This window comes from Homarus americanus, unplaced genomic scaffold (genome assembly GCF_018991925.1).
Source record: "Homarus americanus isolate GMGI-L3 unplaced genomic scaffold, GMGI_Hamer_2.0 scaffold54443, whole genome shotgun sequence".
In the NCBI taxonomy this organism is placed as follows: Eukaryota; Metazoa; Arthropoda; class Malacostraca; order Decapoda; family Nephropidae; genus Homarus; species Homarus americanus.
In genome coordinates this window covers 6578105-6592327 of record NW_024750852.1, presented here as the reverse complement: position 1 = coordinate 6592327, position 14223 = coordinate 6578105, and the positions used below count along the sequence as shown (strand labels likewise).

Here is a 14223-nt window from a genome sequence, read left to right as displayed (position 1 = left end):
TAATGATATAACCAAGAAGTGAAGAGTTAATTTGCTACTTGGTAAGGTAAGACCTGAGGGTCCAGTGATATCTGGTGTATACCCAGTACTGAATATCATTTGGCAGAGTGACAATACCACAATTGTCGATTGAAGTAATAAGTATTTGGAGGTATTTAATGAGGTAATAAGTTCTTGAAGTGTTTGATGACTTAAGAAATAAATTGCAGTTCTGCTTTGTCTGAGTGAATCTAAGATGCATCTTATCCAATCACTGTGTTAATAAATATTGAGTCAATTTGACTATGGACAGCTGACAAAATCCGAGAGGCTTGTTCCCAGTAGATTCCTTAACCCTTATGCCAGCAGCATCAGTGCCTCAGGATCTTCTTTCAGTCATTCTATTTTCTGTATTTTGGAATAAAGTTTCTTTCCTACAAAGTTTCAACAGTGTACAGTATATCAACCAAAATACCGATATATTACCTGTAGACTTTTAACCAAATTTGGCTGGGATCCCTGAAAACTATGAGAGGCAACGATACAAATTGAGCTTATGGCAGTACTAATGTAGTACAGTACTAAAACTGTTGTAGTCTATAGCAGGGTCAACAGGAACTTTTAACTAACAGTATCAATAAGCAATTAATAGTAATGGACTAGTTATCCTTATAGGAGGTGAGACTGAAGACCAAGTATGTGTAGAAACGCCGCTGCCGGGATTATAAAGTGCTATGAGCTGATGACAGCATACTGTGTAGTGTTCTCTGCTACAGATATAAATAGCATAGTACCTCCTCTGTATCATTCAAATTACCAATGGTATAAGTTATGACAGAGTATTAACAATCATCATATCCTATATTATCTGTCACTCTATGCAAGGTGGTACAGAATCACTGTTCAATGAGATGTATGGCAAAAAAAAAGACTAAATTTCATATACTGGTTTGCCATTAAAATGAAAAGTATTACCCAGAAGGCAAGACCAAATCCTTTGCAAATTTACACTAAAGGCAGTGTCTCCAGTGATCATACTGTACTTAAGATTTCAAGACTATGTAAAGAAGGTTAATACTGTACTGTACTACAGTCTACAGTGCGTATACTTTTATCCTCTTCACCACTGATCGGCTCGTTACCCGCTTGGGCGATCGGTCACGTCTCTGTTAGGCACTGTTGGCAGGTACTGAGCATGCACTGGCTCCTGAATGTATCTGAGCCTGTGCCAGTGTTCTGTATGTGATGACAAAGACAAATAAAAGGGATAGGAGATAGATAGGCAAATAATATTGTCAAGTTAGATAAGTTTTAATCAATACACAGCCAACCTACCGAGCCAAACCTCCCCGTCAGTACTGTTTTCTAATCTAACCCAGCGGCTGTATAACATAAATAATCTGAAACAAATTACTGTGTTTATTTATTTTTGTTTCTCCTCTTCCCTCCACACTTCTTAAGCTCTTAACAAACTCTTGATAACTATGGTCAGATAACTAATAACTGTACTACCTGTACCTTTATGTGGAAATGTGCTAAGTTACTTGGCTTTCCCTACTACTTTATTTAACTAATGTACACATACAATGATTATCAACTTAGACTGAAGACATGGTTCTCTGCATTCAGCAACTAGTGGGTTAACCTAATCCCTTGACAGGCTGCTAGTCCACCTAAGGGTTGTTCCACTACCTACGAGCACATTTTTAGTGTACTGTACTAATATTATTGCTGAGTGTTCAAAGGCTAATGTACAAGGAAGGAGTCCAGGCCTTGTATCCAGTAGGGGTAGGCGGACATCTCGTCACCAGACAATTCGTGACCAGTCTATTGAATACACACCGTGTTACGTATACATTAAATTTGGATAATAATGTCTTTATTTTGGAGGTGATAAAGTCATGGTTAGGTTAGGTTAGGTTTTTACGGAACCGGTGATGAATTGTCCGGTGATGAAATGTCCTGGTACCATCCAATTGGTTGCTAACTTCAGTAATAACGTAGCAACCATAAAGTTAACATTTCTAAAATTTCCCCAAAAGATATCAGTTCCTAACTATTCATGGACCCTAACACCAAAAACCAAGCAGACACACTCAAAACACTAAGCTTTCTTCGTGTGGGTTATGCAACAAACTATTTAAAAATAATACAAATCTTTTCAGGTTGTTTTGGAGTTTCAGAACAGTTGCAGACTACCAAAGAGGTGCACGGTAAGAATGTGCCAAGCCTGCAACTGGAGAAAGGATAAGACCCTTTCTCATTCCGAGTTTTAATGACATGTTAAGCCGGGCCAGCTGGTCCTTAATATAACTACAGGTACTGTACTGTATTATACCATACCGTCATACATCACTGCTGTGGCCCACGAGAGCACAATACAATATACCGGGTACTGTACTTCATCTACTGAACATTTGACGATATAAAAGGCACAAACAACTTGATGTGTCACGAGCTGCCATTACTAAGAAAAAATAAATAAAAAATAACACCCAACATAGATATATTATTCACCCATATGCATTTTGAATACATTTCCCTCCTGAATTATAATTAACTCAGGTGTTATGACCTTCATCAAATATTTAATCCGGTACAGCATCACCAGACAGCACCATAGCGCATGAGTCAGGGTTAAGGGGGAAGTTGCCATTATTTCTTGCAATATTTTGTGGAATGATCACCAGTTTTATATTTTCCTTCAGAGACTTGATAAAAATAATTACTTAAACACCGACTGATTGGAATAAAAAATACATCATTAAATACTACCAAACACCAGACAAGGTTACTCGTCACAAACTACTGTACTACACTCAAAGTTGGTATTTTCCTTATTGTCCAGAAAATAAATATGAATGAATCTTAATCTGCCTTTACACTTGAAACTTTCGCTCAACCAAGTTCAGTGTATAACCTAGTCACAACCAATGTTCACTCTAACCTCAACACCACCTCCATGGCCTCGCGACAAGCTCACCATCAGCACCATTGCCTCCCTCCACCGGCCAAAGGGAAACAAAATCTCTCTCTCTCTCAGGCATTATCTTGAGAATATATATAATTTTTGTTTTGTTTTATAAGAACCTGAATTGTGGTCTATAAACATGTTGCACAGTTATCCAAAATTTGTATATATCTATTTATCATTATTGACAAGGTAAATCACGTCTAGGAATCTATTCCACCAATCAGCTTCATTGTTTCAAGACTATTAGGGATTCATTCATAAGTTTGCTCTAGTAATGCAACACTGCCACATGTACGCCAACATCACCACAGGGGGTAAAGGAATTCTTTGAGGCAACTGTATGTGCTGAACAAATGTAAACTTGCATGGCGACTTTACAAAGTATCTATCTATCTATTACGTGAAACAAATCCTATGCATTAAGAAACAACCCGCGTCTTAACACGGACTCACTTAAGTAGTCATCCCACACCACCTCTGACGTCAAGGCTTGCGCCACAAGAACAGTTGTGTGTTTTAATTATACTGCCATACAAACAGTGACATTAAGAACATTTATCATACAGTAAACTTTGCAAATATCTTTATTACAGAGATAAACTTGGGCACTATAACCTTACACCATTGGTCGAGTCTCCAAATGGGTTACGACCAAAACAACACACACACATACATACATACATACATACATACATACATACATACATACACACACACACACACACACACACACACACACAAACACACACACACACACACAGATAAACTAGATAATAACTACAGGTGATCATCAAGACGACTTCTTCATGTCAGACGATCGTAGGTTGAGCTTGCCGATGTTCAGTTTCTGGTGGGAGAGTTGGCGGGTGTTGGTGATGACCTTCCTCCTAGTAAAGCTCTTCACCACGAACCACACCACTGACTCACTCACACACGACAACATGGCGTCCTGAAACACATAATATGGTACATCAATAAAACATTAACAATAATATATGTAAGAAATACTTGTTTATGTTATGTGTGTTAGGTTAGGTTAATTCAGGTTAGGTTAGGTTAATATAGCCTATCTTACCTCCATGACTACTTGGCTGACTTACCTGTACAAGTATCTCCGTGGCTCGTGGCTCTAGATCAGTGCGGCCCAGGATAGTGTAAGGCAGAAGATACATCACCTCGCCCGTGTATCCCGCCGCTATCGCCATGCCGTCCCCAACTCGTCTGAAACACAGGAGGACTGATGATGTGTGTTCCAGTACTGTGTGAATATTGATCTGTTTTTAGAAGTCTTTTAATGTTTCTTTTAAGTCATTAAGTAAGTTTAGAGGTTATTTAATATCTCTAGTGACATCGGGTTGGGTTTACGAATTTCATAGAGTACAATAAACTTATAATTGTGCCTGAGAGAGGGGTGAGCTGAATGGAGTGGATGATAGGGGGGGTCAAGCGAGTGGGCTGGGTGTCAAACAAAGAGGTAGATACGTAATGGGAGGGAGGGGGAGAAGGGGGAGGAGTGAGGAAAGAAGAGGAGGGGGAAAGGCAGGGGAGAAGGTGGAGGGAAGGAGAGGCAGGGGCGGGGACAAAGAGTGGGAGGAAAGAAAGAGGGTGGGGGGGGGTGGGAGATGGAAGCCGTTAAATCGTCAACAAACAGCATTTCGATTAATTTCCTCTTGTTTGATGGACTCGACCTTGTGAGGGAGGGAGACGGACCTAGGGAGATGTTTTCGAAGAACAAATTACCGAGAAGTAATTTATTTTAAGTGAACTTGTTTTCCTCCCAACTTTAATAAGGTTGTTGTTTATGCGAAGAAAGAAAAACAAATGAAACACGAGATAGAAATATATAACTTGAGGGGCATCGATGACTAAGCTTTGGCGTCAATCTTACTAATTCTTCCCTCCGATCATGTTTTTGTTTACATGGATGAAATACTATAGTCTCCCCCTTAAACGTCACTGTTACAAGCCTTAACGTGATGAAAGAAAACGATGCGGTGATTGGAGAAGGTTAAGGGGAGACAGAGGTTAAACTGCTCATACTTGTTTCATGCGATTGGTGTTCTTCTCTGTGTGATTCCTTCCTTCCTTCTTCCTTCATTCCTCCTTCCCTTCTTCTCTTCCTTCCTCTCTTTCTCCCTCCTTCCCATCCTCCATCTCTTCCTCCCTTTCTTCTTTCTTTCTTCACTCTCTTTCTTCCCTCCCTTCCTTCCTCCTTTCTTCTCTCCCTTATTTCATCCCTCTCTTCCTCCCTCCCTCTCTTTCTCTCTCCATTCCTTCCTTCCTTCCTCCCTCCCTTCCTCCCTCCCTTCCTCCCTCCTTCCCTCCCTCCCTCCCTCCCTCCTTTCCTCTCTTCCTCCCTCCCTCTCTTCCTTCCTCCCTCCCTTCCTTCCTCCCTCTCTAAGTCGCTCCATCCTTTCCTCCATCCCACAACAAAGGGCAGGGTCTTCTTCAGCACACATCAAAGGCTTCGTATGAGGTATTGTTAGGGCCGGGCTGTGTGATCATGACCAGAGTAACGGTGTGTCTCTTAGTGGCGTGTAGTGTGAGAGGCGGGCGCAGTGATCAGTGTGAGCCAGGAGGTGGTTGGAGGGGTGAGCTTGCGTACAGGGTGGCCTCTCTCTCCTTTACCTCCTGAGGTCCCTAAGGCTGAGGTACTCCTTAAGATGACTTTGTTGTGGTTGAAAGGAAAGTGCTAGCGGTATTTTTTTTTTTTTTTTAAGATGTAACTGAATATTGTATCTGTTTATTCGTGTATAACTATATATTGTAGTTTACATTTCTATATTTATTATTTACTCTGCTTGTTCCTTTTTTATCAATCTAATTCGTTTATACATTTAGTTATTTTAAATTTGAATAAAAAAATACTCATACAAAAACCTATTTTAAATAAAGATCACATTATCGAGAAAAATAAATGGCAAGATATAATTGCTTATATATTTTTTCATCGTTCATATTTATGCCTGGCCTCTCTATGATTAAAAGTTCGACACCTTTCCAAAACACTCTCAAATACCTTCATAAAATTAGTGAATAAACGCTGTCGAAATTTAAGTGTCGCGATATTTCTGTAAACTTTTTCATAACCTCAGAATCGTGGTGGTGGGGGAGGGCTGTGTCGCATAGGGGGAAGTGAGGAAGGGGAAGATAAAGTGGGGGAGGGGAAGTGGAGATGGGGATGAGGAGGGGGAAGAGGAAGTAAGGAGATGAGGAGGAGGAGGTAAAGGAAAGGAGAAGGGATATGAAAGAGAGAGGGAGGGGAAAATATAGTAGACTAAGGGATGAGGGTTGGGGAAAGGAGGAAATAGGGAGGGGGGAAAGATAAAGTAAGAAATGGGAAAAAGGGAGAGAGAGGAGGATAAGAATAGGGGTAGAAGAAGAACAAGGTGGAGAAGAGGATAAGGGGAAGGGGGCGGGGAAGGGAAGGGGAAGGGGAAAGAAGTGCAAAGCCAAATCCCCAAAATACGCTTCAGAGAGTCTTTTAACAGCAGCACCGGGGAATTCTCGAGGTAAAATTCAATTCACCTTTACTCTACAACATGTTAGGTCTTCGCTAGTGACCAGATATCCCTAGAGGGAGAAAAGCCTGGTGTTGCTTTAAAGGTGGAGGAAATTCACCGTAACATCTGGTCTTTTTAGTACTTGGGAAGGTGGTAATGGAGGTGGGGCCTTGAGACTAGCGACACTATATATACATACGGATAGAGTGATTGAGAGAGAGAGAGAGAGAGAGAGAGAGAGAGAGAGAGAGAGAGAGAGAGAGAGAGAGAGAGAGAGAGATAATATCAGAGAGGAATAGATATACAGAAAAGATAAAGAGAAAACGAAACAGAAAAATTCATAGAGAGAGAGACAGACAGACGTACCCAATAATACCGTAAAGGGCAAAAATATCAAAAATATAATCTTTACAGGAATCACCAAATATCTTGATGCAACCTTTAATAAAATTACTAATTAACTTTATCAGCGGACTGACTAGTTAATTACCTACTAATTAATACAGGTAATGAGGTGTGATCACCGGTGTGCGAGAGGTCATGGAAGGTTAGATTTAATGAGTTCTGAAAAATGGTTCCTGATTTTGCTGTATAAATTTGGAATATTTTGGTTTCGGTTCTGTGTCGAATGGACCCCAGTCCTTGTGGGCCCCAGTACTAGTGGGCCACAGTACTCGTGGGCCCCAGTACTAATGGGTCTCAGTCCTTGTGGGCCCCAGTACTAGTGGGCCCCAGTACTAGTGGGCCCCAGTACTAGTGGGTCTCAGTCCTTGTGGGCCCCAGTACTAGTGGGCCACAGTACTCGTGGGCCCCAGTACTAATGGGTCTCAGTCCTTGTGGGGCCCTAGTACTAGTGGGCCCCAGTACTAGTGGGCCCCAGTACTAATGGGTCTCAGTCCTTGTGGGCCCCAGTACTAGTGGGCCCCAGTACTAGTGAGCCCCATTACTACTCGGCCCTAGCCCTTGTGGGCCCTAGTCCTTGTGGACCCCAGTACTAGTGGGCCGCAGTACTAATGAGTCCTAGTCTTTGCGGGTCCCAGTAGTGAATGGCACCAATCCCGATGAGCCCCAGCCTTAATAGGCCCAGTACCAATAAGACCCAGCTTTCAGCTAACCATTACCACTGGGGCCCATCAGGACTTAGCTACTAATGTACTCGTAACATCGAGTCTTGGTCTCTTACGTCAGGCAAGGCGGTGTTTACCTCACGACCAGCTGACCACCGTCCACGTGGGCTCTCAGCTGGGCGCCTGGACAAGTGACCAGCCATCATCCATAATAAAACGATCATTACCAGGGAAAGAAAATAATCCCGCCTCTGCATCCCTTCACCTACGACCCAATAACTCCTGGCAATCCTTTATATGTCTGTAAGTTATTGAATGTTTTGAATATTCTTGTGTGTGTGTGTGTGTGTGTACTAAAATCCCTTCTCTGAGGAATCGTCTCCTTTCCTGGTGAGTCTCTGTCAACACTCACCCACGGCCCACTAGGGAGGAAAGATAGCCGTAGGTCGGCCATTTTCCTGTCTTCTACATCATTGCGTAAAAGACAGTCGAGTGAAGGGTAGTTGACAGTAAGTGACCCTGACCTTAAATTACTTCCCTAAAATAAAACATAAACGTATTTTGAATAGTAGTGATGATGTTTAACAAGTTTCATATTGATTCATCTAAACCTGTAAAACATCGTACTGAAAAAGTTAAAATATCATCCTATTAAACCATTGTCCTAAACAAACCTTTACAGAGTTAAACCTGTATATTCATTTAAGTGTTAACCATTACTTCCAGAGGGTTAACCCATAAAAACTTAGAGTTAAACAATCACCTTATTAAACCAGAACCCTCACAAGATTAAACCATCACCCTAAAAAACCGATATCCCTTCAGAATCAAAACACACGCTCCCAAACACCAAACACCAGTATTTTTACCAGAGAAAAACGAAAGCATTTCTTTGTGATGTGAAACCTCATTCGAGACAAGAGAAACCTTTTTATGCTTGCAGCGTAAGATAGGAAACTCCCAGTGGCGCGAAAACTGGGCATTGAGGCGAGATATGTCATCGCTAGTACGGAGTTTTTCATCGGTACTTGTGTTGTAAACGTCTCGGGTGAATGTCCATTGTCGTGTATTTAATGGTAGGAAAATCAGTAACGACGCACGTGTTTCTATGTACGAAGGCTTACTGTCTGTTCCTCGTGTTTTGTCAATTCGTAGATTAAAAGGTACGTAAATAGCCTAAGACGTACGTACGTTATCCTATAAAAATGCACGAAACTTTACGTACCGTCCTCCTCTTGTTTACATCTCCAGTGCTGTGCCAATATCATAGATTCAATTTAGAGAACTTTAATTAAATTTTTCAGTATTTGGGTCCAAAGATGGAAATATATTAATTGCCTCCCGGGAGAAGACCTTTAAAACCCCCCGAGCAGGGAGATAAAAAGAGAAACGGGGAGATAAAAATGGGGAGACAAGAGATGAGACAGGGGGAAGAAGGGGAAGAATGGGAGGCCACACAAAGTGATTAAGGATTTTGTCACCACCTTGGTAAATATGAACCTCCTGAGCCGGGCGAGGTGGGGGGGGGGAGCTTCGTAGGTGATGGGAGGGTGTATGGGGGTGATGGGGGGCCTTGTAGGTGATGGTGACTGTAGAGCAAGATCCCCCTTCCCTCCCTCCCCCCTTCCTTAATTCCTTCCTTTCTTCCCTCCCTTCCTTACTTCCTTCCCTCCCTTCCTTCCTTCCTTCCTTCCCTCCCCTTCCCCCTTTAGTCGGTAGGATTGTGTCCAAAAGGGCCTCGTCTCAGAGTAATAAGGCACCAAGACCATAATAATCTATCTTCATCTATCCTTACTCCACCTTCTATCCCCGCCTATCCAAACTACCTCTCTATCCTCACCTAAACATCTCTCTGCCCTATGATTAAAAAAAATAGATTGCATATATTATTCTATTCAGGCGTAGTCAAGTTTATTATCTATATTATTTATGTAAGGTATAATCTGTCAGGCCATATCAGACGGAAGCCAATTAGCGGCGAGGACACCAAAGGTACACACAACCCTATTTGAGGATGACTTATTAATGGACATCCAGTTAATATACCTAGTACGTATTTATGGATATGGTATAAATGGGAATCCTATTAATGTGAATTCAGGGTTAAGGATGTCTCTTATAATAGGGCATCACCGTAATAGGATACTCCCAAAATAGGACACCTGTCAGGACACACCCATCAGGACACACCCATCAGGACACACCCATCAGGACAACACCCATCAGGACACACCCATCAGGACAACACCCATCAGGACAACACCCATCAGGACTTCACCCATCAGGACTTCACCCATCAGGACACACCCATCAGGACACACCCATCAGGACAACACCCATCAGGACACACCCATCAGGACACACCCATCAGGACACCCATCAGGACACACCCATCAGGACAACACCCATCAGGACAACACCCATCAGGACTTCACCCATCAGGACTTCACCCATCAGGACACACCCATCAGGATAAAATTCCCTTCCTAGTATAGCCTGTTCTCCCGTCCCATCTTGAGATTCCTTCCTGCCCAAGATTATAATCAGAGACGGCGGACGTTATCAAGGGACGGCCAGAGGACCTCCCCATAAAGCCCCAGGTCGTTGCCAGGTGATTAAGGCAGGTGTGGGGGTAATCAGTAAGCGAGAGTTCAGGTGAGAAGAGCATGTGGTGAGGGAGGAGAGATGTTGGTGCTATTTACCTGTACTGTATTGTGAAGGAGAGGAAGATCTGATTGAGTGGGTGAGGTAGATAAGTCTCTCTCTCTCTCTCTCTCTCTCTCTCTCTCTCTCTCAACATTAGAGTCAATAGGCTACAGTAGGTTAGAGTTAGTCAGCTGGGAGCCACCTGACCTATTGGACCAATCAGGTTTCAATTTTAGGCTGTAATAGTAGTCACCATGGCAACGTATGATGCTCCTACCCCACCCTCTCCCCCTCACCCCCTACCCTGACCCCTCCCTCTTCCCCCACCGGCTCACCTCCTACTCCTACCCCTCCCCTCACCGGCTCACCTCCTCTTTATGTCTTCACTGTTTGTCTTTATACACGAATGGGGAAGTATGAATGTTAAGTGATGTATTGGAGGTAAATTCAGTAAAACGGAATAGTGAAGAAATTGGTGTGATGTCATAATTATGTTGATTTTGTTGTTATTGTTTTTCTGGTCAGCTGATGTGGCGCTTACCTGTGTTATTACCTCATTATTTTCTCCCTGACACACACACACACACACACACACACACGGACACTTCGCATACAAAGATAATTGTCTTTATATAACACAACCATAGAAAAGATCCTCTTTACGCCAGGCATACAGGAGCGCCAGGCGAGCATAAGGCATATGGATCACTGTCTGGAGTAGATATATGTTCTCCCGTCTTCTGCCTGCACTGGCGCTCATTCAATCTATGGTGTTACTGTTTATACCGCAAAGCCAGAACTGAAGGGAACACCAGGCGTACCTGATTGCTCGTACTGGCGTTGCATGTCAGGCAGGAGTGTCAAAACCTTGATACTCACCCACTGTCCGGCGTCTCCACCAGCAGCGCGGGGCCTGTCCCTACTGGGGGTCTCTGGGGCCCCTGGAGGCCCCTCTTAGGGCCTCGTCCCCGCCACACGCTCACCCCCAGGTCACAGGCAGGGTCCCCCAGGTGCACCCGCTTGATGGTGCACACTACCCCAGGACTCAGCTCCTCCCGACGGCGAGCACCACGACGACCTGCTGACCCCATCCCCATGGCGCTGCTGCTACGACGACCTGGTGACCCCCCGTGGTACACGTCGTCCGCCTCGTCTTCGTCATCCTAGTGTAGAGGTGAGAACACGTCAGCACCGGGTGGAGGGGAGGTGGAGGGCTGGTGGAGGGCTGGTGGAGGGGTGGTGGAGGGCTGGTGAGTGAGTAAAACACCACATTAAACACTAATTGTTATGCCTCACCTTAAATCAGCTCTCTCATATCTTCACTATATGTGTGTGTGTGAAGGGAGACATCGTCTTTATGTTTACAGATAGATAAGTAAGGAGTCATTGTACTTACACTGGCTTCCTGTTAGGTAAGCTAAGTCAGGTTAGAGACCATACAGAGGTGGATAACAAGACTAATCCCGGGCATTAGGAACCTTGGGTACAGAGACAGATTAAAGCATCTTAATTTGCACTCCTTCGAGAGACGTAAAGTGAGGGGCGATATGATAGAGGTGTATAAATGGAAGTCAGGGCTAAACAAAGGTGATAATACAAAGGTACTTAAACTATCCAACCAGGAGAGAATCGTAGGAATGGTTTTAAATTAGACAAATTTAGATTTAGGCGCGAAATGGGTAAACAATGGTTTGGAAATAGAGTAGTGGACGAGTGGAACAAGTTACCAAACATCATCATTAACTCGAATACACTGGGTAGCTTCAAATATAGGTTGGATGAATATATGAGCGATAGGGGTTGGGTGTAAACAGGACTGCTTAGTATGGGCCAATAGTGAGCACACTGCAGGTTCCTCCATTCTTATGTTCTTAGATTAGGTAGTGGACAGGGAGGTACTACCACCTGGGAAGATATTGGAAGCATAATGTGTTGTCTAATGGTAGACCCTGCTGCTATATGGCATCAAAAAAATTGTGACCAAGTCCCAGGTTGCTGATCTGACTTCCTGCCTCATTTACACACAATTGCAGGGTCTCAATTGTTTCTCTTACTACTGACAACACAACATACATATATTGTTTCTCACTATTGAATATTTTTTAATTTATTATTATTATTATTATTATTATTATTATTATTATTATTATTATTATTATTATTATTATTACTACTAAATTTTCGCCACCCAGGCCCGATGTGGGTCAGAGACCTGTGCCCGAGTGGACTAATCCCCTGAAAAAAAAAGTACAGTTAATTTGAGTGTTGAGGTCAAGATAGTGAAAAGTGGGTGGGCGCCACCGTAGATTTTCTCGTGGAGTCAGAGTGTTGAGGTCGAGATAGTGAAATGTGGTTGGGCGACACCGTAGACTTTCTCGTGGTGACGCGCCTCTTACGAGTCCTTGAGTTCTTAAGCATTCTAAGGAGAGAGAGAGAGAGAGAGAGAGAGAGAGAGAGAGAGAGAGAGAGAGAGAGAGAGAGAGAGAGAGAGAGAGAGAGAGAGAGAGAGAAATATAGACAAAAGACAGACACAACATACCGCAGAACCGTCAAGTAAAGGCGTCAACTTCTCTCTGGTTGTAAAGACAGGCTTGGTCAGGCCGCCTCTGGACGCTGGGCTGAAGAAGTACAGGGATCGACCTCCAACCTTCGTCCTGTGAGAGAGAGTGTGGGTGAGAGGTGGTGTAGAAGAGTGTGTGGGAGAGAGTGTGGGTGAGTGTGGGAGAGTGTGGATGAGAGGTGGTGTGGGAAAGTGTGTGGGAGAGTGTGTGGGTGAGTGTGGGAGAGAGTGTGGATGAGAGGTGGTGTGGGAGAGTGTGGGTAAGAGGTGAGGAGACGGGAGGAAGGAGAGTGTGTGTGTGTGTGTGTGGGAGGAACTGGAGGAGGGATAGTGTGTATGTGGGAGGAACGGGAGGAGGGAGAGTGTGTATGTGGGAGGAACGAGAGGAGGGAGAGTGCGTTGATTGAGGAGGAAATGGGAGAGGTGAGGAAAGAGTGAATATTTTGACATTTGGTGAGGGGTGAGGTAAGGAATGCGAGGAGTGAGGGGTAAGAGGTGAGGTAAGGAAGGTGAGAGATGAGAAGTGAGGTAAGGGAGGTGAGAGGTGAGATATAAGGATACACTACATTGGCCAGAATGAATATATACCAGAAAAATTATAGACCAATACATTGTTTTATCACACCTCTCTCTCTCTCTCTCTCTCTCTCTCTCTCTCTCTCTCTCTCTCTCTCTCACTTGTGGCTGAATACGACGTGTTCGGTGGTGATGTGTCGTGGTACAAGTCGCTCCAGCAGCTGATGGTCGTAGGGGCTGCTGTTGACTACACTGGCAGGGGGCTTAACGGAGGCACCGGGACTGTTCATGTTGTTGTTGGAGTCGTTCTTGGAGGGGTAGTGGGCGTACCTGCTGGGGAGGCCACTGTAGCTAGGACTACCTGTCTTGCTAGGAAGGCCACTGTAGCTAGGACTACCTGTCTTGCTAGGAAGGCCACTGTAGCTAGGACTGCCTGTCTTGCTAGGAAGGCCACTGTAGCTAGGACTACCTGTCTTGCTAGAAAGGCCACTGTAGCTAGGACTGCCTGTCTTGCTAGGAAGGCCACTGTAGCTAGGACTGCCTGTCTTGCTAGGAAGGCCACTGTTGATGTGGCTATTAGTCCTGCTAGGGACACCACTATAACTAGGAAGACCAGTGTTGCTAGGACTGTTAGTTTTGCTAGGCACGCTGCAGTTGCTAGGACTACTGATCTTGCTGGGAATGCTGCTGTTGCTGCTGCTATTGCTGCTGCTGTACATGCTGCCGTCCCTCCGTCCCACCGTCCCTCCGTCCCACCGTCCCTCCGTCCCACCGTCCCACCGTCCCACCGTCCCACCGTCCGTCTGGAAAAGAGAGAAAAATGATTAATGTTCCTGTCTGATAAAAAATAACAAACATAATTTAATAACAAATTCCTATGACCAATTTTTTTTTAGGTTTTCCCAAATTTTCCTTAATATACAGAAATTCAAAGGCTCAAAAAGTTCATTATTTCTCTTAAGTGAAAATATAAGAATT

At 43.9% G+C, this 14223-nt stretch overlaps 1 protein-coding gene across 1 annotated transcript; it reads right to left on the bottom strand.

Moving 5' to 3' along the window:
• Window positions 1-1274: 1274 nt before the first annotated feature.
• Window positions 1275-13989, bottom strand: LOC121854353. Its single transcript, XM_042348971.1, has 5 exons — window positions 13408-13989; window positions 12709-12823; window positions 11049-11332; window positions 4054-4174; window positions 1275-3902 (listed from the first exon to the last, which is right to left on the bottom strand). Exons 1-5 carry the CDS (start codon window positions 13962-13964, stop codon window positions 3744-3746), a joined length of 1236 nt encoding a protein of 411 aa, XP_042204905.1. The 5' UTR covers window positions 13965-13989; the 3' UTR covers window positions 1275-3743.
• Window positions 13990-14223: the final 234 nt, after the last annotated feature.